Consider the following 25,443-nt stretch of genomic DNA (forward strand, 5'->3'; position numbering starts at 1 on the left):
ACAGAACAAAACTCCAAACAAATTGCCGCGTCAGCCTTCGGGTCCGTTTTTGCACTAATTCGGCATACCTAAATAAAAATTCCGTCTCCTCTTTAAGTGGTCACAAAAACCGAGTATGGTACACTTCGGCGAACGCGATCGTTGGAGATCTTGGAAAAAAGTGGAACTGAAAGCTAACCGCGATGTTATTCGTATATTGTAATTAATCGACGCCATATTGTAATTCTTCTTTTTACGTATATTAATGTTTCAATACATTTATATTAAATGTTTGATAAGGTATCAAGTATTTTTTTAAGTAATTTATTTTATTTAATGTTGAGAACGGCCCAGTAGTTAGACGTCAATTTTAACTGAAGGTCGCAGGTTTCAACCCGAATTGAATTATTGACACGCAATTGTCATGCGTACTAGTATTATTTTTAATAAATCTCGTATTTGCTGGTGAAGAGAAACATCATGAGCAAATTTGCACGTGTCGGATTAAACTCTGCCACATGTGTCATCTACTAGTGGAATAAACGTCTAACTCTCTCCTCTAATGAAAAGCCAATGCATTAGCATGAGAGTTTACAGATTGTTATTATTTTTCAAAATAATTCTAGTTTCCGCCCGAGACATCGCCTGCGAGGATAAAGAACTTTATGTATTTTTCTGTACCCCTAACAATATGTATACAAAATTTCATAATGATCGGTTAAGACGTGAAAGCTCACAAGCGATCCCGTGGCGTTCATCGTTAAGACGAAAAGAGTACCGCATTGCCACGGGAACAGTGGGGGAAACGCGTAATGCATTTTTCCAGCGTTAAAAAAAGACCTGAAAGCCTAACAAACAAACTTACTATGAAATAGACCAGGCGAATCGGACGAGAATAATTTATGTTCCAAAAACGTTATAATTGAACATATATGTAGTCTATAAAGATTATCGACGAAATAAAAAATATATAGAAATAAATCTGTCAAATTATCAGTTTCCGACTATCATGTCTGAACTAAACTTTATCCCTATATTTTTTTAAATAAATAACTAACTAACATAAATTACCATTGAATTAAGCTCAAACCCATATACACTACTCAAACAATATATTCCAGAACGTCCACTAAGCGTCAACCCCTTTCCCCGTGACATAGATAACTCCGTCCACAAATCGTAAAAGCGACCTTCTGACCTAATGGTGTGCCAACCCCATGATTGTATTCCTGACCTACTTGCAAATACCAACGCCTTTCACGTGGAAAATTAATGGCGGACATGATAAATAACATCTTGATAAGGGAAGGACATTTATTAAATTGTGGAACCTCACGACGCGGACATTTTGATTAAAAACTATAAGCCGGATAAAGTGGCAAAGAATAAAAAAATTAATAACACGTAATGATTTTTTTTTTGTCTTTAAAAACAATTAATCCATATAGAAAAATATCTTGTTTTCCCACCGCGGGGCTAAGGCCTCTCGTTTTGAGGAGAAGTTTTAGAGCCTATTCCACCACGAAGCTCCAATACTAATTGGATACACATGTGGCAGATATTAATCGGACACGTGTAGGTTACTTTACGGTGTTTTCCGTTAGTGATCATCATTATCATCCTCTTGTCGTCCACACATAGGCCTCTCCAAAAACGCCACTGAGCTCGATGCACGGAGTGAATTATAAACGAGAAATAAGTACATGAAAAATCAGTGCGATCAGGTGTATAGCCTACCCAGACAAATCGGCTCTTCATGAAATATTATCATGAAATATTATTATTATATAGAGCCTTATGAAATCGATATTATTAAATAACATGATAAATACCTTAGAATGACTCGATTATTATCGAGTAACTATTTAATATATCATTGTTATTCTGTAATAACTCACTTCATTTCACACACACTTCACACTTCTCACTCGAGAATTATTGAAAACGGTGATACACTATTTCGGCGCATTTTTTATGTAACATTGGGCAAACGGGTAGTTTATTCGCGTTAATGCAGTTTTCACAGAGTAGTTGTGAAATTTCATGTGCTAAATTGTGATCATAATTCATCTCGTGCTTGACGGTGAAGGAAAACATCGTGAGGAAACCTGCATGTGTCTTATTTCATTGAAATTCTGCCACATGTGTATTCTACCAACCTGCAATGAAGAAACGTGGTGGAATAAGCTCCAAACCTTCTCCTCAAAAAGGAGAGGAGGCCTTAGCCCAGCAGTGGGACATTAACAGGCTGTTAGTGTACTACTACGGTTGTAAAAGACATATTATATTCGTAATAAATATAAAGTTTATATTTATAAATAACCTCAAATAATCTATATTACTTGACGATATTTAGATATAAAAACACAATTTGAAGGTAAGTTGATTTCATCAAAGAATATTGTAATTTAATAACGATAACGAATCTATCTGATATATCTGATTTGTAACTTATTTAAAGTATCGGTAAAATATCATTTGAATAAAGGATATTATGAATTTAAATATAAGCAAGTCTTCATTTGTTTAGTTTCTAAACAAAAAAAAAGATTATCATTATAAATGGATATTTAATTTACAATAGGCTACATTTTTTATCAGTAATGCTTGATATATTTCAAGAAAATTGAAAAAAGTACGTTAATAATATACTTACAAATCTTGATCCTTTTATTATATGGATAAACAACAAAGTAAGCTTTAACCTAATAACAAAAAATCAGTTTGAAATGAGAACTAAACCAAAGACTATCGGCCTTACTTATAAAGATTTAGCGGGTGATCAGTTAAACAGTGCTGTGACTTCTTTTTCTAAGGTCAAATATTAATGAAAGAAAGAGATAAATCAGTGTTTAACTATACCGTATAATATTAACAAAGAATCACAATGAAACTAAACAATACAAAAAGTGTATTAAAACACTCAAACATACACAAACTCATCATTTTTCTGTAAATTATAAATTATATTTTTCTCATATAATTTATTGATTAAAATTATTTTGTCTTGATAGATGAAACCCAGTTACATGAGTGAAAACATACTAGGTTTAAATGCCCATTTAAAAATCAATAAAAACTTTTTTAATTTTCTTTTTTCCAATAAAACAAGCGCTTGCTGCACGTTTAGTAATAAGATAATTTATCGATAGATGTTTATTAATGTAATATTACTTAATAAAACTTAAATATATCTGAAGAAAGGCATGAACATGAAAAGTGTTGACCTTTTGTCTAAAAGCCATCATCCTCCAATCAGTTCACGACGTTGGGTGTAACAGGAAGGGTGCAGCCAAGACCCATAAACTTTATAGGTCACTATTACAATGTTTATGGGGTCATGAGACACCATAAACTAACAACGGTGTCGCATCGTCTAACGAGTTTAGGAGATATGAGGTTAATCAAAGCATAAATAGAGAAATAAAATTATTTAAGAGAAAACAGTTGTATAAAGTTTTTGTTTCTTTGAATTAGTATTCATAAAAATCTGGTTCGAGTCGGTAACCAGTTTTAAAATATCACTGGATTGTTCCTGCGGAGATACTTAAGATTACTATCTAACTATATATGTATACATTCTAACAGAGTTATCACGCTACATATATAATACATTTATAATATTAATATAACCTTTTTTAACCAATATAATATATATGTTGTAACCTATAAATGAGCTGTCTAACTCAAAACGTTTTGGTAAATTCTGAGATGAATGAACGATCATTCAGCCAAAAAAATAAGCTTTATACATATATAAATATAATTTGACGTCTGTTTTTTTTTTAAAAAAAAGGGGAATACGGACTCGCCGATGCCCCACCTGACGGTAAATAGTCACCATCGCTCAAAGACATTGGCGGTGTAAGAAATATTAACCATTCCTTATGTCGTCGATGCACCACGAAACTTGGGAACTAAGATGTTATGTTCCTTGCGCCTGTAGTTACACTGGCTCACTCACCCTTCAAACCGTACCTATTGTAATCGTTCATAGTTTCAGAAAAGAAATGTTTGATAAGGTATCAATTTATTTTTGTCTATATATTAGTCAAAAATGCTGTCGTTGAGAAATTGTCGGCCCATCACATTCCAAGCGAACACTCTACATGAGTGTATATCGTAGTATCTATAGAGAACTTTCCAGAAGCAGCTCGAAGTTGAGAAGTTGACACCAAACGTATTGTATTTTCTATTATTTGTATGTACTTACAACAATAGGTCCATTTCTGCCGGTACTAGTAAGCGTAGCACCGAACCACTGGTTCGATTTCTGATCGATTTGTCTGTGCGCGCTGTCCACGTTGTTATCTAGAAAAGAAAATATAATTAAATAATAGCTCTTGATAGTTTCTTTACGAATATACATAAAACAAATGAGAGATAAATTTGTTTTGTAGTGTAATGAAGTAATGTCCGCGTGTATAACGGCTATATATTTGACTCATTACAATACTGATAACTATATAATTTTTTTTATATAAATATGTAGATACCACAGACTTATAAATGGTATAAATAAAAATATTATCACCCTTTGATAGGAAGGCTTGGAGCTTATTCCACCACTCTACTCCAATGTGTATTAGTGGATGATACTAATGGTACATTTTCATACGATATGCAGGCGCTTTTAAATAAAAGATTTAATTTTTTATAAGAGATTTCAACCGATGAATTTATAGTTAGAATTCAATACGACTTCACAAGTATTAAAAGCCAAGCCCCATTACTGAGGGCTCGTAGGGTGCTGGGTCATTAACTCATTAATGATCGCCGTCATACAACTGACACGTGACGTCATTTACTCATATCCGACTTCCGGTGACTCAATGTATTAGTGAACTATGACTTAAGGTGTACAATGTCGTGAGCATCATACTCACGTTACAGAAAATAAATTTGAATATCTTAAAGTTTCTCTTAACTCTCTCTTCATGATGTTATCTAGAGTGCAACGTTTATTCGTCACGTGTATGTGTCACGCGCTTTATAACTTTAAGTAAAGAAATAATATGAACTAAGATTATTTTACTTGCTGAGTGGTGATGAGAAATATCAAAAATACGAACATTATATGTCGTATCAAGTTCGTCATAAAATACAACTTCCCCTCACGGAGATACTTAGTCCAACAATGGGACATTCACAGGTTTTAATATTTTGAAAAAAATGATAATGCACTTGCTATCCCAATAAATGTATACCTGATCTTCAGAATTATCCATTTAAAAATATGTATATTATTATTCTATCGCTATTCTAATAACTTCGTTCTTATTTGTTTGCATGTGAGGTAAATCTATGACGATGCACGATGAAGTGATTCATCGGGAAAACACGCTCCGAAGCAAATTCAATATTTACTCGACTTTCATTGACCATGAACGTTAGTCATTGAATTTGTATCCTAGCGGTATATTTTGTAGTTTTTATTGCCTCAGTCAAGGCAAATGGTTGTTTGAAATGTTAAAGTTAAACGAAGGTGTTTGCTCACTATTATTACGTCCCCCTGACCTATTTCGGCCATAGTGGCCAGTCTTAATATTAGCCAACTACGCAGAACATATTATTGTGCACAAGTGTGTGCAAACACAGATTCACTGGCTGTTCACTCTCTCATTATCCGATGGGTCGGCAATCCGACTGGAAACAGAACGCAGCACCATCGGCTTTTCGTGCATTCCGAGGCACAGGAGACACACTGTACACACAATTGAGCCCTATTTTATCGCTGAAAAAACGCGTTACACGTTTCTCCCACGGGAACAGTGGGAGGAGTATGTGGGGCTCGCCGGTGTCCAAGGCGCCGTATGCGCCCCGAACATCGGAATACCCACTAAAAAACCAGCGGTACCCTTTCCATCTTAATGAGGAGCGCCACGGGATCGCTTTCGCATGCTACTGTCAGGCACACAATTGAGCCCTAAACGTATATGATACATACATTTTAAGACGAGGCTTATAAAGAAAAATTAGCTAAACACACAAGCATATGTGACAGCCATTAAACAGTTTTCAAAATGCGTTTGCTACACAATTAAAACGAAAGAACTACTTATTTCAAGACGTTTAAAAATTTATAATTTTATTGCGTTTCTTGCCGGTTCTTCTCGATAGAATCTACAATCAGAACCGGTAGTAGTTTTACATTTAATTCAATACCGTAACTACGTACTCGAATAAATTGATTTGAATTGATTTGATTGAGATGCTTACGAGATTGCGAATTAAACAAAATAACAATACGTCAACAGATTATAAATAAACCAATACAAACGAGTCGTTTATATACTTTCCAGATACCCGGTAGTTCAAATATGGCGACTGACAAATGACGGGTCTTACGAGTGTATAAAATTCAATGTTCCGCATTAAATCAGAAGATGCCGCTGGCTCCGCCCCGTGTTGGTTTTGTTCTCCACGCCACCCGAAAGCCATTAAGCTACCCATCCATTAATAGCTACGATATCACAATGTTTTGAAGACAAAATTTAATCCCGCTAAGTTTCTTTTGACGGTTCCTCTCAGGCAGGAAAGAAACATCCTCAATGATTCTTTCCGAGTTGGTAGGTAATACGAACTTCATATTTAATATAGATTTAGACTTTGATGTAAATATGTTCCTATTTATAAAACATATGTAACTTAATACATTTATTTTTATGAGAATTATTACATTGGCTCAAGCATTACATGCATCAAGCATTATATGTATACAAATCAGAATTAAAAAAGTTAAATAAAATAATAGCTTGCTGCTTTAGTGTGATATATTAGTGGATACGCTTGTAGCAGTTTTTTTGACACATGCAGAAGTTTTCGGCTACGTGGCTATCCTCTAAACATCACTATGTATTAAGTTAAAATATATATGTAAGGTCTTATCAAATGATAAATATTAAATTGTTTGTAAACAATAATGCCAAATAAGAACATAGATTTATCTCTTTCTTTCATTATTGATTTGACATTCAAAAGAAGAAGACACAACATAATTCACTAAGGTCGTATATGTTTTTAAAAATGTCTTAGCATTATAACTCAAGTTTCTACTGATAAGAACATATTCTCAGTTGGTAACAACACAATGCTTTAATTTTTAAATATTATATATTTAAAATTAGTTTTTACTTACAAATACTATTATTATTATTTTCTCAATATGTATTACTAGCTCACGGCATATACTTAGTTTTACAGGCATATTTCCATAGTTATATATAATTTTGTGAAACATCTATGCCTAAAAAATTTATTTGTAAAATCCAATAAGATTTTATACAAAAATGCCATGGGGTGGTTCGATAACTCAGTTTTTTTTAAACATTTACTTAAAATTCCAAGTATATTTCTGTTATTTATAGTAATTAAAACAAATAATAATGGATAAACAACGTGTTTATTGTGGCATTTTTTTATTATAATATAAATATTTGAACATAAGTCATATTTAAAATTGACATATATTGATTTATTTTATTAAATTATTATTATTTTTTATATCAACGAATCGCGCTATAATATCGATGTATCACTGACATTAAACTTGATTTTTATCGCAAACCTTTAATGGAATACCTTATACGGTCCAGTTCGAGTAAATTATAGTTCACCCTTATTGTTCCTGTCGTTATCTCTCTTAAGAAATTATAAGAGTACAAAGTGAGAAGGCTTTATGCGTATACATGATGTTGATAAAAGCCTGGATTAAATTTTTCATGACTCAAACATTAATGTATATCACATTAATAAAATGTAGACGTAAAGTAAATTACGAACACGTTTTATCTTAAAATAAAATAAATATATATTTCTAGGCTATCCTATCCATAGATAAAATATTAAACTATTAAAATTACATCTCTTTGATGACGTCATTCCATAAACAACGAATCATACACAAAAATATAAACTTATATTATGTATATTTATGAGTTTTGAATAAGTATAGAACGCATGTCTCGGGAACTAAAGGTCCTATTAGAATTATTCTTATTCGTTTGTTTATAATAGTCATTTGTATGTTACATTTTTGAAAGTGTTCTTTTTCAGTTGTGCGAAAATGGACAGTTACAAATAAGGGTTACAAGGGAAGGTTATAAGTTATATAACTTATCGCTGCGACTAAGGGCAAGGAGTGGCGTTGTCACCATACCATGAATATCAAGTTATCTAACAAACTGTATGAGACATACTTTTATAGCTACGAAACACAGATAATAATAATATTTACAAACATTCATAGCTACATTTTGAAAGGGTTCTTAATTCAAATTTCGTTTCTGTTAATTTTTTTTTTATGTGAAATTTTCAAACTGGTATCAAGCTCTCCTGATGTAAACTGACTTCGGTGACTGTGACACCAGAGTGCTTCGACTTTCTTGAATGTGTGTGTGTATGTTGTGTTGTGTATGTCCGTGACCAAAACTTTTGCATGTCTAGAAAGTAAATTATGTTGTGATACGATTGAAAACCGTTTTAATCGACACGCAAAAGTGCAATGAACACCTGTTTCGTTGCATTAAAAAAAACCTTGCTTAAAGAGTTGATAAATATTCACAAAGGACGTCAAAATGACAGTATAATAATAGTCTGGAAATGTCCCACTGCTGGGCAATGGGCAACCTTTGCAGGTTGGAGAATATACATGCACAAATTACTTACTTGTAATCGAGAAGATTTTCTTCACCACCAAATAATTTGAGTACATAAAAACTCAGTGGTATTTGTATATTGGCGTATGTTACTACTCGGTAGCGATAGATGGCGTTGATTGAATTTGTCACATTCCTGAATCACGATGTCTAGACTCGCTACTGAGTATGTTAAATTGATCAAATAAATCTAGTTGTTTGAACAGAGGAAAGTCTTCTAAGTAATGAGTTCACTGTAAACAGTATTTGTGCAGATTTCAACCTACTATTGTCAGTTAAGCTCTTTTGTCTAATGTAACTGTACTGTAACAGCCTGTGAATGTCCCACTGCTGGGCTAAGGCCTCCCCTCCCTTTTTGAAGAGAAGGTTTGGAGCTTATTCCACCACGCTGCTCCGATGCGGGTTGGTGGAATACACATGTGGCTGAATTTCAATGAAATTAGACACATGCATGTTTCCTCACGATGTTTTCCTTCACCGTCAAGCACGAAATAAATTATAGTCACAAATTAAGCACATGAAAATTCAGTGGTGCTTGCCCGGGTTTGAACCCACGATCATCGGTTAAGATTCACGCGTTCTTACCACTGGGCCATCTCGTCTAATGGATCATCTCAAAATACATATGTATATTTTCGGTACAAGCTGTTTATTTAAGTTGAAAAAATAGGCAATATTTTTTTATGGGCTCGAATTTTGTTTCAAATCGGTAATGTTTTTTAAAGCTGATATAGCAATGAATTATTATTAAGCTTATTCAGTAATAAATCATAGTAATGTTTCAATTACTAAATCCGTTATTTGATTACAAAAAAAGTTTCACGATTCCGTGATATTGTCAAATAAAAACTTTATCGTACACAACCCTAAGATTAGACGTAACAATTATATTATTATTACGACACGCACGATACGTTTCAGTGAAAGATAGACATAGCGACGTGTCATCGCTTGGCATACTGTGTTAATTGCCAATCATGGAACAATTGTAACCAGTAGTGTTTTTAATTTGGCGCTCCGGACACAAAAAACTCTACCATATACATTTAAGGAAAAAGAGGATATTACAAAAACGTGATGTCACTGTGTTTAAAAGACGGGAATCATAACCGATGATTCAGAGCTCAAGCCCGGGCAAGCACCGCTGAATTTTCATGTGCTTAATTTGTGTTTATAATTCATCTCGTGTTAGTGAAGGGAAACATCTTAGGCAACCCGCATTGGAGCAGCGTGGTGGAATAATAATCAAACCCTCTCCTCAACGAGGCCTTAGATTGGTTACTAATCACACCGATGACAACTTAAAACTAAAATATATAAGCAATGCCAAATAGACTTATATGGTTGACCGTCTACAGACATTGGCAATGTAAAAACTAAATTACACAATCAACTAATTTATTTCGAAGGAATTATGCCTGCACAAAAAAGTAGGTTTTATTTTAAATAAATAATGACCTAACGATCAAATAATTGAGAACCAATACGATGAATGGGACAAACATTGAATCCACCCTAAATTCATTGTTGCATAACATTTCTTCTAAAACAAAAACGAAACGAAAACATGATCATTAATATATTTATAACAAATGTTCATTGACCACGTAACTAACATACATTCTAATATCAACTTTATGTATTTAAAGATAATATCTATAATGCTATCCAATTATAATAGATGAGGGTGGAACCCTTCATGCCATGGATGATTAGGTAAAATACAAAGTCCCATTTCAATAGTGCCAAAAAATACAAAAAAAACACCACATATTAATGATTCATTGGTGTTAAAACACAAGCAACTCCACCTGGTTTCTCATCAGAAACTCCTTTACGAAAAAATTTCAAATGAATTTAAAATTATAGGTTTTATTTTATATGATAGCAATTTTTTATAATGCTCATATTAGGTCAATCTTTATTGGTTTTTTTTTAGAAATATACAAGAAGGCTTATTTAATAGTCAACATATGTGTAAAGGCACTTGATTTGAAATTATGCGCAACAAAGTCTGTTGCGATGCGGATTTATGAAACAAGTATAAAAATCACGCGTTTTAATTTGGCAATGTGGTCTTAGCCTTATAGTAACACATGTCAGTATTCAATCTACAGTAATTAGTAATAAAAGAAATAAAGGCAATGCGCACATTTGATAACTATGAGTAGCTATATAAATATTTATTTTTATTAAATATTTATATTTTTATTTATATAATTATATATATAATTTATATATTTAGTTACGAATAAATAAAATTAATGTGTTAAGTATCTAATGCTCGATTCCTAAATTCGTTTAATCGTTGTTATACACTAGTAATCTTTAGGTTACGAGTGACAAGCCGTTAAAGACCTTTCTATAAGCTTTAACGTCATGCAACATGCGACTTCGAAACTAACTTTTTTTTTATTGGGACGCTTTTGAGCAACGCCTCGAAGAGAGTTTTATTATGCGTCAGGAAAACGTATCGATTCTAGAATATAGTAATCGAACATATGTGAATCCAAACAAACATTTTTATAATATAAATATACCTCCAATGAGGATGATGAGCTTTATTTTTTATGATCTCAAAAAAACATATTTAAAATATAAAAAAGCCCTAGCGAAAAAATTACCTCAATTAATTGTAATTTTTTTTTGTAAGTCGAGTACGTGTTCTTAAATAATTTTCTGAATCGAACAATCGACGCATGACGTCATATCGCTCGTCTTCGCCCATCCAATTTAGCCAGTATTTTCGCGTTATTTTTATTTTATTTATATTTCGATTAATATATATTTTTAAAAACTTTTATATATTTATTGTATAATACCTGTGTGTACTAATTCAATACATTCAACAATGAACACGTTGTCAGGATACAGATTAATACCTCTCCCCTCAAACGAAGCCGCGGGCGGAAGCTAGTGAATAAATCAACCTACCTCATCAATCTGGTCCCAATTGAGCTTACGAATTGAACGAATTGGCCCGGACTCCTGACCACTTATTGCTAATTGATCCTAATACTGAGGTCGCTAACATTCTTGCTTTTATAGAAATCCGATCCTTATTCGTTTACGTTAAGCGTAATTATCGCATAAACTAATTTCGTATATTTGTGCTGACATCGTGGAAGATGTAATATATTATTTACAGGATTATGGGTCTTAAAACAACGGTATTAAGATTATTATTAAATGGTGTTTAAAATGGGTTGACAGTTTATGTTAGCAAATAAACTATTCGTTAGCATTTTGTCTAAAACTAAGGTAGTCTATAATAAGTGTTGGTATATCAGTCATCGGTCAATTCAAGAGTTAGTTAGCATTGAACAATTGAGTTTTTTAAGGTAATAGAAATAAATGTAACTTACGAGAGCCGATATGGCTCAGTGGTGAAAACGCGTGAATCGTGAAGTGATCGTGGGTACAAACCTGGGCAAACACCACGGAATTTTCATGTGCTTCATTGATATTAATAATGCATCTCGTGCTTGGCGGTGAAGGGAAAAATCGTGAGGAAACTTTCATGTGTCAAATGCATCAAACGCAATTTGAAATATGATCATGCGGTTTTTTTAAAATATCTGTATGACAATCGCTCTTCACACATCGACCGCCAATTAAAAATCAGCACCCAACGACGATAGCGTGTCAGACGACGGGGACTCGGGATGGCTAACTAGTAAAAAAATATTAAGCGTATGAACTTTTTGTATATGTAAAAAAATTACTTTACTAATATCCTGTATTTAATAATTAGTATAAATTATGATTTTATAATAAAACATTAATTTCATTTTCCTCTGCCTTTTTCTTGGTAACGCATTACGTTACATTAAATTAATACATAAAAACATGCAGTAGGTAATATGGGATTCTATGCTTGATTAAATTAGTAGAGCTTTGTGCTAGCTCATCTGGGTAGGTACCACCCACTCATCAGATATTCTATCCCAAAACAGCAGTACTTGGTATTGTTGTGTTCCGGTTTGAAGGGTGAGTGAGCCAGTATAATTACAGGCACAAGGGACATAACATCTTAGTTTCCTAGGTGGGTGGCGCATTGGCGATGTAAGCGATAGTTAACATTTCTTAAAATGGCTGTCTATGGGCGTTGATGACCACTTACCATCAGATTGCCCATATACTCGTCCGCCTACCTATTATATAAAAAATAAATAAATTGGAACTACATATTACATACAACTATTAACTCTAACAGCTATTACCAATTGCGGAAAAATGTATGAAAGAAAAACCTAAGATAAAAATTTTAATTTTTCTGCTATATACCCAAATTGAAACCCTTTAATAATATCTAATTCAAGAACAAAACAAACAGATACTTTTCTTCCGTCTTCGATTACATCGCAAATATTAATCATCAACAAACGTACAAATTTTACTCGAAGCGTATGTTTTGGCCACTTCAGAACACTTCAGAACTGGTTACGATCAAATTTAGCCAATAGCCAATGTTTGCCCAACCTTTGTGGGTTGATGTTTGTTAGCACGTGACTTGTATCTGGGGAAGTAAAGATACATAACGGCTGTTAAGGTAAGGGTAACGTGATCACGAATCTCTTATTTTGACGGCACACTCACGCCCTTTCCGTAAGAGTATTTTAATACGATAGTAATAAACAATGATATACATATAACCAGGACTGACATTTGTGTGCATGAACATGTCTGTTTGTCCTGAGCCTGGGTGTAATTATCTATATAAGTATGTATTTACAAAAGAAAAGCAGTTGCCTGGTTTCCATAGCACAAGCTCTGCTTAATTTGGGATCAGATGGCCGTGTGTGAATAATGTCCCAGGATATTATATTATTATATAAAAAGATTCACCAGCTGATGTTAATAACTAAACTTAAGGTGGACTGCAAAGTAATCTATTGATTCTTGGCAGCATAACTAACTACTCGGCAACAAATAATATATATCCAAAATTTAAAAAATCAAAGTTTTATATTTTATATATTTACGGCTGTACTAGCCGTGGCCTGTGGCCGAATTATCATTGGATATTTGAAAATTGAAAATGATGTCAAAATTATATATTATAATATCAGATTTGCAAAACGATTGCTAAAAAATTTAGATCGAATTCAGTCACTTTTGTTTTCTATTAATGTATTTACAATTATGATGTACCAATATTTTTTTTCTCGTTCATTATTATACTTAGTTGAGATATTATGGCAATCCGTCTTCGATCTTCCATTCTCAGTAGAGGTCGCTGATATAAGGAATCGCATAACATACGAGTATGTCATTAGGAATGAGTTCTTTATTTAAATCAAAGAGTACTGGAGATAGTCATATTAATTATTTCCTATTTTGATAGAGTTCTTAGTAAATGATTAGTGATAAATCATCTAATCAGGCGTCAAGCACGTACGTCGTGACGTCACTCGCAATATCAATAAAGAAATCAGGGTTCGTCGAACAAATGTGCACTTGTAAAGCAACATATGGGAGGTCATTGACCCATTGCGTTTACGCATGAAAACGAAATAAATGACGCTTCTGGAGGAGTGCGAGCGCATCAAAGTCGACCCTAATACAAATGTGGCGCTATGGTAATGTAGAGTAACTATGATTATATAATAATTAGGATATTTGACTTTTTTGACACAAATAAATAACTAATAATAATAAACAATAATACTAATGGTGAATCTATTTATATTCGTACTCGGTTTACAGCCACTTACGTTTTTATTACAACCAGGTATATGACTTATATAAGAAATCGTTGAAATAATTAATTTTTATTTATACAGCCAAATGAATGTATGCATAAAGCCTAACAGTGTTAAGTAAATACATAATAATGGTCACCCTACACGCATTCAATGCAAATAATTGATTTATTCTTAATCAATGTGTAGAACGTCACTTGCACAATATAATTGTGACCTCATTTTTGAATTGGAATTAACTATAAATTCATATATTTATTTATACAGGTCGGGCTGGTCTGTTTGTCCATATTGTAATGGATCATTACTTAAGTGTGCGGGTTGGTGCACACATAATCACACACCAGAATGAATATCAGCTTAAAAAGTTTTTATGAAACGCGATGAGCTATAGCCAAAATTCTACCACATGTGTATCCTTTAACCAATCCTTAACCTTTAAAGTTTACATATGAACTTAAACATTTAAAGGATGTTACGTTTATCAAACTGCAAATAATCGTGTGTTATCTTATTTTTACTTGCTTAAACTCTTGTAAAATAATAATCGTACGAACTTATAATAATACTCGATACAGCAATACGTAGTATTCTTGTGTTTTCTCTAACAGTAAAATATATCTGTAGGCAGCGATGACACTTGCTTGGTTGGCTAATTTGCTCCTTTGCCTTTCAATTACAAATTAAAAAAAAAACTTTTGTTACCCTACAATCGTCGCTCATTGATTTATGTTTTATCAACGCACGATGCGTTAATGTTACTGCTTTCAACTCGGTCTGAATGCGTTCCCAATCAGAACCACTTCGGACACGGAGCAATCGACGCAAACATATAAGATGGATCGTATTTGTAAATATTAAATTATCTCTTTCATAAATCAACACTAAGCGCTTTTATAGCTAAAAATATACGTTCTAATTAACCTTTGAATAACTTCCTAAAGACAAATAAAACTAAAACTTTGTTTTCATTGAAGTCATGAAGTATGAAAGAGTTATCAATTTTATAATTATTTAAAGAATTAATAAATAAAAAACGAATTTTAAAAATGGGAACGTAATTAAATTTTAAATTTAGATATTTTTTTTATATGTAACTTTCTTTCAGGGCAATCAAAGCGAAGGTGAATAAATTTATCGAAATCTGCTGAATAAAGTGCATACTTGTCACCCTTACCGCTAAAATGAGATGAATCAAAAACACCAAAGAACTTTATGCAAGCCATGTTGCTTGTCAGATTAAAAAAAAATAACCATCGGTCAAGACCCCATGAACGACGTCAACTTAAGTCAAATCTAAATTAACGGCCAAATTAAATAAAAAGAATACTGTTAAACTTAATTACTAAGTCATATGAGGTAGAAAATTCGGCTTACGGCTTATATTTGTTATTTAAATAAAATGACGTCAACTTTAAAACAACCGGTTCTGGAATTAACACGCTAGATACTAGTTTTAGTTAAAACGAGTTATATTTGAATTGTTGATACTAATTCAGGTTTTAAATATATTTAATATTGTTTTTTCGAATCGCATGGATGAATAAAGTAGTTTCATTGATATATTTTTTTGTACATTTAATGTATACTAATATTATAAAGAGGTAAAGTTTGTGAGGTTGTAGGGGGTAATCTCTGGATCTACCTAACCGATTTTGAAAAATCTTTTACCAATAGAAAGCCACATCATTTGTGAGTGTCATAAGCTATATATTAACTCGAAAAATGAAAAGACCTTTTCATAGTAGTATTTGCAAAGTAAGTCGGAGAAAAAACGGTCGAACGAAAACGTTTCTTACGAATACGGCCTTAACGTTGAGAGATATATGATTGAGTTCTAAAGAAAAGTTGTAGAGCTTGATAATGCCTACAAAAAAGTTCGCGACAGCATATGTCATTCAGATCGGTTGCACAAAAAAACTCTAATAAGACAGGACTAAAAGTATTGCTATCTCTTTAACATTATGGTTGAGAAGGATAGCAATATTTTAAGTCCTGTCAATATGGTTTAGTTAAGAGATATTTTACGAAATAATTAGCACTGGTTTTAACCAACGGCTGTTATTAGATGTCTATAATGTTAATATGGTTAACAATCGATGACGTCACTTTTATGCAAATAAATTGAGAAATTACAAATAAAATTTCGAAAAGGTTTCTAGCTCGCAACACAAAGCTATACATAGATGTTACCTGATTAGGTATTGTTTTCGTATGCCTTTTTCGTATTATAGTTTCCGTACAAATATCACTGTCATAGTCCTTCCACTTCACTGCCTCGTTGGTCTAGTGGCTTGACGTTGTTCCCAGGTTGAGCCAATAAAAAGTTATTGGGTATTTCTGTCAGAAAATTCTCAGTAGCAGCCTGGAGTCTGGAAGTTGGAAGTGTGTATACCCGTGCCTCGGAAAGCACGTAAAGCCGTTGGTCCTGCGCCTGAACTCTTTCCGGTCGTGTCGGATTGCCGTCCCATCGGATAAGAAAGAGTTAGGGAATAGAAAGTGCACCTGTGTTTGCGCACACACTTGTGAACTATAATATCTCCTGCGTAGTTGGCTAATCTCTCTTGAGATTGGCCGCCGTGGCCGAAATCGGTCTGGAGGACATTATTATTATACCGCTATTAAACCGCCACGTCGACCAAAGAAAGTACGCTACGTCTTGTAGATTACGTCTACTAGAATGTCAATTTTTCTTATCTGTTCAGCCATTCGAGCGTAAAAAGCAAACATTAAGAATATGCCTTATTCAAGTGAACTCTTAAATATAGTGTTGAATCGTTTTATTACAAACGACCACGTCTCTGGAGACTACAAAACAACATGAAACATAACGTATGTTTTACTTACAGACTTGAATTTAATGTGAGGCTACCACCGGTTCCAAGCGTAGATCCGGCAAGAATCTCAATAGTTACTCAAAGGATGTAGATAACATTAAAAAGTCGACCTAAATGTATATATCCTACACATAAATCATTGACTAGCATCACGCTTTTGATCATCTTCACATTATTTTATTTTAGAAGAACTAATAATATTTATTTATGTATTAATATTTTATGACATAATATTTAAATTTACAAATATGCAAAATTTATAAAATTATAAATTTTCCTCAAATATAAAGCACCACAAATGAGGCAATTCTCTGTTTAAATTAAACAGTTAAATTCTTTGAAATAATTCTCAATAGTGTCAAGGATGAAACGACGTAATAATCTTTCACTTAAAATAAACCTTAAGCAGCAAAACAAACTCAAAACATACCGCTGAACACGGTCGTAACATGTCAAAAAATGATATGCAACATTGGTCATAAAAATTATAACATTTAAAGGATACACGAATCAAAATAGCGTGACAAAGTGAGTCAGTTTTAAACATTTCACGAGTGAGATACGAAGTGAGTTACAGAATAGCACTGCTGACCTAAATACCTATTTGTGGTTAACTCGAGATAACAAACATCAATTAAATTTTAAACTGTTTTTATTAAATTTAAGATTTACAGACATTATAATAAATAAGCTTTACATATATATATATATATATCAAATTTACCTATAATACTACTTGGAGTTGACTATGTATTTATAAATTTTCACTTAGTGGAAGCCCTTTGTACAAGTCCCTCTAGGTAGGTACCACCGACTCATAACATTCTCCCGCTAAACACTATTACTTACTAATGTTGTGTTTCAGTTTGAAGGGCTGAATGAGCAGTGTGTATTTTTGTGATATAAATTTATTTTACTAGTAAAGGTTTCATTTAGTCGACTGATGGGCAAAATTTACAACTACGCAAATCCACAGCGTGCCAAAATATTATAAGTACAAGAAAACTTATTGGTGGCATTGGTGTTTTAACCACTCGGCCTTTTTTCATACATTTTTATTATGTCTTGTCTTATTCATTTTTTAATTCACATAGGTTTTGCAGCATAAGTTATTAGAAAGATACTATTACCATAAATGACGTAGAATGTTTTTAAAAACATTGTGAATGAGAATACAACCGGGGGATCGAAGCAGCCCACACCAGCGCCCACGGGCCAAATATCAAACCCACGTAATTGATTTTAATAACTGCCGTACTAATTCACTTCATTGCTAACTTGTATTTTGATCGATACAGCGTAGGACTTTCTAAATAACTAAAAATCCCGTCACACGCTCAAGTCAACTCAGCGCTTGTTTGCGCAAATCGGTTTGCGTATGCTTGTGTATGTGCTAAAATAAGTAACAACATATTCAATTTTTTTAAATTTTCTTTACATATTTATGTTATTAATTTTCACAATATACAAAAAAACGTGTACATAGTAATCATAGGTTTGTTAAACGCATTACCTTCCAAACTCAGTAGGTAGATATTATATAGTATTTATAACAGTTGTTACTAAATACGAGCCTATTACTTTTTGGAATTGTTTTTGTGCAAAATTGTCTCAAATATTTAGTTTTTCATCGTTCAGAATTTAACAAAGATTATGTATAAACCTGTTGTTACACTGGCTCTAATACTAAGTATTGCTGTTTGGCGGTAGTATATCTGATGAGTGGGTGGTACCTACCTAGACATGCTTTCACAATACCCTACCTCAAATTGTATGTGTCTAATTTCATTGAAATTCTACTACATGTGTATCACAATTAACTCAACGTGGAGTACGACCGATATGTATGTTATTTAAAATAGGTACGCACCTGATTGTGTAGTTAGCAAGCTAGTGCTGTTCAACAGTAAAATATTCAGCAAGGAAATCCGAAACAATTATATCAAACACGACTTTTGAATACTGCTGTCCTGTTTAAAATATAAATTTAAATAATTAATTATTATAAAAAGGCTCATGGGAAGACCATTTGTTAAATAATTCTCTTATAAAATCTTAAGTCTTATATGGCTCTCTATAATTTATTATACACATAATAAATCCCTAATTACACGTAAATTATATTACATACATAAGTATTGTACATTAGCTAATTAGTATTTATTTCCTATACATGAGATTTATATGAGTAATCCTAACTTTCGTGTAATAATAATGAAATCTCGAAGAAGTGTTTATTTAACTGTTTACAGGCGGGTAGCCTTTACAAATCATCAAAATGCAAACGCGTCCTCCGTAGTCGAACAGATGACTAGATAGTGCACGAATTTTCACGTCCTGTGATCGTAGCGTGTGAATGCGGATAAAATGCGCAGGCGCAATAACATAACATATGACAATGCGGTCATACTTGTAATATTATGTTAGTCATCGCGTAAGAATATCGTTTATTAATATTAATAATTATATAATTAAAGCACTTTTAATTCTATTTTCTATCCTAATCTGGAACGACAATTTTCTCTGTGACTATGTTCACATATTGAACGAACTTATATGTTACAACTTATATGTTGTCGGATTGCCGTCCCATCGGATTATGAGAGTTAGGGAATAGAAAGTGCACCTGTGTTTGCGCACACACTTGTGCACTATAATATCTCCTGCTCAGTTGGCTAATCTCTCTTGAGATTGGCCGCCGTGGCCGAAATCGGTCTGATGAGTGGGTGGTACTATCCAGACGTGCTTTCACAATGCCCTACCAATAGTATGCGTCTAATTTCATTACAATTCTGCGACATTTGTATCACAATTAGGAGTCTCTTTCGCTCGCTATGTGTAATCTTTTTTTTTATAGAATAGGAAGGTGGACGAGCATATGGGCCACCTGATGGTAAGTGGTCACCAAACGCCCTTAGACATTGGCATTGTAAGAAATGTAATAATAATAAATCTTTAGGGTTATAACAAAAATCGAGACAACGCAGAAATGGATCGTGAAATTTCAGAAAGTGATACGCAACATTAACCATAATAAGTATAATATTTCAAGAATACACGCATCAAAATAGTATATCAGTATAAGTCGGTTGTTATTATTTCACGGGTGAGTAATGAAGTAAGTCCTTAGAGAATAGCATTGCTTGTTAGGCTGAGAGTTTTATGTAACAGTCTATATATTCAGTATAGTATTTGTTTATAGATCCATACAAAAAAAATATATTATCTAAGCCTTAGTTATACCCGTAGCGAGTCAAGCAACGTAGACGTATCTGGAATGTAATAACTAATAAGTACATTCCTGCATATAACATCACGAAGTACACAGATCAAAAGTGCACTCTCTTCACCTCGGAAGCGGCTCCATTGTATAACTTCATAGTAAAGATAACCGCTCAATACAGATAACGCAAGATGAATATGCAAATATATAGTGAGGGGACGCGTTCATCGTTAAAATTTTTGTTAAAAGTGTTGTAAAATTATTTTTCTCATTTATTTCTAAATATGAGAAGAACTGTTTTATTTATGAAGCGTTGGTATTGATTATTTGGTATATCATACTTCGATATTCTAAATTCTTTAAATTTTGATTTCATTGAATTAAATGAAAATAACTACAACGATAATTTGTAACGATTTCTTGCTGCATAAAAATATAGAAAATATTAAATTAAAATAATATCCCGGGACATTTTTCACACACGCCCATCTGATTCCAAATTAAGCTTGTACAAAGCTTGTGCTATGGAAACCAGACAACTGATATACTACATATACTACTTTTCTATTGTAAATACATACTTATATAGATAATTACACCCAGACTCAGGACAAACAGACATGTTCATGCACACAAATGTCTGTCCTGAGTGGGAATCGAACCCACAACCATCGGCGTGAAAGGCAAGTATACTACCAACCACGCCAACCGGCCCGTCAAATACTAAAATACTCTAATAAAGTGTTAATAATACTAAAGCTTTACAAAAAAAAACTTTCTGAAAACCGCTTTGCGAGTGTTCACTCATCTGGCTATTGCACTAATAGTAGCCAGTTTGAGACCCGATTGTGACACTTCGTTGTACGAACTTCCAATACTGTTAATATCAGCGGAACGGATATATTTTACATACGACAATAATTATTTTAAGTAATAATTTAAACGTTAAATTAATAAGCAAAATAAAACGAATTAAATCGATAAAGACAAAACCCCATGTCACATCACTAATTCATATCTTATCAAAGTCGGTTGCATTTCACAACCTCCATTGTGGTGATCGACGACTTCTGTGAGCATTGCGCCGACTTTCTCTTATCTCTTATAACATTAAAAAGTACAGCAGTTTAGAAATAAGTTCCGCTTGACCAGATTGTATATCTTTTCTATATAATGTATAAAATACTGACTCATAATAATATTATAATCATAATAAATAACCGTAACGCCAATACTATGTGTGTTATGAAACATGTAGGCGAGTAGGCATATAAGCCACCTGATGATATGTAGTCACCATCCCCCGTAGACATTGGTGCTGTAAGAAATATTAACCATTACTTACAGCGCCAATGCACTAAACTAAGATGTTATGTCCCTTCTGCCTGCAGTTACATTGGCATACTCCGTTCCAACTGGAACACAACAATATTGCTGCTTGGCAATAGAATATCTGATACAGTTGGTACCTACCCATACAGGGTTGCACGACCCTACCACCGAATAAAACACCATATGACCACAGTTTTACTGCATCGCATAATCCAGATTAGGTGACACTTATGTCTACTAATCTTATATTTAGGGTGGAAGCAAGAATTTATATAACGAACCTTTATTTTTAAACGATCTTGTAATTCTATTGATCTTTTCAAGCGTACATACTCTCCAACTCCAAACATACATCTCTACCTCACCCACAAGATACTTACAAGCTTACCAATGAAAATACAAGCTAAAAAATCATAAAACTAATTGCGTAATCGGTAGCAAATAACGCCGATGCAGGTTTTTGCGCCTGCGCACCCACGCGCCGCCCACTCGGACATGACCCACTAATCCACGATACACGCTAATTATACACGAATTATATTATCCCATTAACAGTTTACACTTCGTGTTATCTAACGGATAAATCTCGCAGTATTTTATAAAATATGCAATGTATTGTTTTTTTTTAATATTAAACACAATTGAACATTATTGTTTGGTCAGTGGTTTAATTTCATAATCATTATTGAAAATTCGAGGAAATCGTGCATGAATTTGCATATTTTAAACTTTTTTTTCAACTTTCATTTGTATTTTTTTATTGATAACACAAATACTCGTCAATAGATACGAAAGAAGAAAAACCGGTTGACAAACTGTTTTTTTTTGTCTTCGTCTATTTATATACATATATGTATAGCCTAGAGAAGCAAAAAAAGACAGTGAGCAGACCACCCGCCCGATGGTCAGACGATTTTAGGAAAATGGCGGGTGCTCAATGGATACGACTAGCACAGGACTGGGAGAATTGGCGCGCCTGTGAGGAGGCCTATGTCCAGCAGTGAATAAATGTGGGCTGAATATGATGATATATATATAGATTTTAAGACATTCTTTTGTTGATCATTGGTTAGTATGTAAGTTCATTGGTATTGCTGTCGCTCTCCGGTCCGTAAGCGAGTAGGCAGACTATGCACCTGTGAGTTCGCAATAATATTTTCAGCGCAGCTAGTCTTAGGCTAGCGCAGATCCGTTCAGAAAAATATTAATTATGTGCGATTTTTTCACATGTTTAATTCCTAGCGTCATAAAATTTTGTCAATTAGTAAGTTTTGTTATTAGTTGATAATTAATTAATGTTTATTTTTATCAAAGAATAATAATACTTCTCGTCATTCCACGTCAAGTTGTTAGAACTAATGTTCTCAATGCAGAAAACTCATATGTTTATAGGAATAATTATAGACACAAAGTTATTTATAGCTTTTCTATAATTATATAAGTAATTAAAATAATTGGTGAGTTTAACTCAAAATATTTTAAAGCTCAAAAAATAAAATAATTATTCCAGGAAACTTACGAAAAATCAATTACTCCCTTCCTGCTCAGCCTTCCTCGTAACACTGGCTATACAATTATCTCTCATTGAAATACGAGCATTAAAAACTCAAGTCATAATAAATGCAAATAAATAAACTTCTTATGCAATATATGACGCAGTGAAGTCATAAAAACCGTTTTTAAAATATTAATCTTATTGTTCAACCGGGAGCTTATTCGCGAACGGAATCTTAACGGCGTCTCTTATTTATGGTAATCACTTATTCGATTGGGTAACCAAATTGAACCGGTCACCCAACATGCCTGTACTAATTTGATATTCATATTTCTTTGTGCATAACATCCAAAAATAAAAAACAGATATGTTCCCAAAACTATAACAAAATTTAATAAAGATATAAATGTAACATATGATATAGTAGTTCATAATTACTATCAGGCTCGGATTTAAAGGTTTTGTTGTCCTTCACTGATAAAAAGTCGAAGGCACCAAAAAATGTTTATGCCAGAAAAAAACGTATCAGTTGAACTCTTTTGTTTTGTTGTCCTTCACTGATAAAAAGTCGAAGGCACCAAAAAATGTTTATGCCAGAAAAAAACGTATCAGTTGAACTCTTTTATATTTAAAAAGATAAATTTAACTTTAGAATAAAGGTTTTCCAATAAAATAAAATATTTTATATAAATACTGACCAAATATTTCGTCGTAAATACTATGTACTCATTGTGGTCGTATTACCTTTTTCATTACAATGGCGGACCTTACTTAATACCAAGATTCAACGATTAGGTAAGCGGCCATATTTGGCACAACCATTTATTAGACTGAAAGTACCGAGATATCTCGTTCATAAAATGTAATAAAAACCGAACATTTCGCTGTGTATTATTCCTTGACATATTATATACAGCATCCGTCTGAGAACAAAGCGGTGGCGCTGTAACAGTGGTATAAATCAGATGCGCGTGCGCAGCGCTGTCACGTTGCGCGGGAGTACGGGACTGCCGGGCTGCACGCCAAATAATAGACAACACACACGTTACATCGTAACTTTTGAACAAATGTGGAATCGTGTTTTTCTTGTTGTCAGGAATGTTTTATTGTTGTGTCAATATGCTTTGGAAAGTTGCGTTTATAAATATTACTCGTACAAAATGGAGTTTTAAATATAATAAAATAAAATAGCTTAGTAAAACAAAAACGAAAAGGAAATGAATGTTTTAAAAATTGTAACAATATTTATCAATGTAATAGGTAGTCAAGTCTCAATTAAATTTATAACTCAATCTTAGAGAGATAGCCTGACGCAATATAACCTGACGCTTCTAAATGGTAATGCGAGTTTGACTTGCAAAGGAAGGGTTTCGTATAATTGATTTCCCCGTGGGAATTCAGAGCCTTTGGACTTTCGTTAACGTTTTTACTTAGACTGTTTACTTTTTATGCTTCGTATTTTCAGAGAAAACGGGTCCTTTATTGGTCGATTTTAGTATATTTCCATTCCTACCAAACAATGCGTTATAAAAATATATTGGTATATCTCATAAAATTTAATACGTTCCATGGTACCTTTAATATTTTAAGCACGTCCCTTTATTATTAGATTTACTTTATTAACACTACTTTTGCTATTGAGCCACCGAAATACGACTACCAAATATAACTTTCTTTATCCAGTTGCAGAAAGTAGTCTACGTTATCATGGACTAATACAAGTTACGTATGGGGTTTTACATCGCAAATGCCAAGAAATAGCTTCAATACTAATATGTTTATAGTTATATAGTACTTACTTCGATTCTTGTCAAATTCCATGAGTGAACACAACTGTAGCGGGTTGGTGCCGTCTTCCGGCGGATAGCCGCGATGTCCGGGCTGACAGCGGTACACCGCGCCCGGTCGACGAACGCCGTTTATGTGGTAGGGCTCATCTTCTGGTGCTCCTACCAAAATCCTAAAAAAAAGTAACAATTAGATTAATTAATAACCCAATAATTGAAGCAAATTGATATTTTTCGAGTGTTTTAATATAACTTTCTAACATTCCAGCCCGATATTAATAGAAATGATAGTTTTATAATTTGTAATTATTCTAAAATAAAATATAAATATGTCCCAGCGGTTGATGTTTTAATAGTTGAAGACTAGTATAAAGGTGATATGCAATTTTTTTTAAAGCTCCAGTACTATACAGTCGGTGGTCACGAAG

At 33.1% G+C, this 25,443-nt stretch overlaps 1 protein-coding gene across 5 annotated transcripts in view; it reads right to left on the bottom strand.

Annotated features, from left to right (window-relative positions):
• Positions 1-25,443, bottom strand: part of LOC126770162 (integrin alpha-PS2) — a 104,004-nt gene that overhangs the window by 41,191 nt on the left and 37,370 nt on the right. For all 5 annotated transcript variants that reach the window (XM_050489375.1, XM_050489372.1, XM_050489374.1 and 2 more), the window contains exons 2-3: positions 25,028-25,188; positions 4,193-4,290 (exon numbers count right to left, since the gene is read on the bottom strand). In XM_050489375.1, the coding sequence (XP_050345332.1) occupies positions 4,193-4,290; positions 25,028-25,188 (259 nt within the window). The remainder of the gene's footprint in view (positions 1-4,192; positions 4,291-25,027; positions 25,189-25,443) is intronic.

The sequence above is a fragment of the Nymphalis io genome, chromosome 8 (assembly GCF_905147045.1).
Source record: "Nymphalis io chromosome 8, ilAglIoxx1.1, whole genome shotgun sequence".
NCBI classification, from domain to species: domain Eukaryota; kingdom Metazoa; phylum Arthropoda; class Insecta; order Lepidoptera; family Nymphalidae; genus Nymphalis; species Nymphalis io.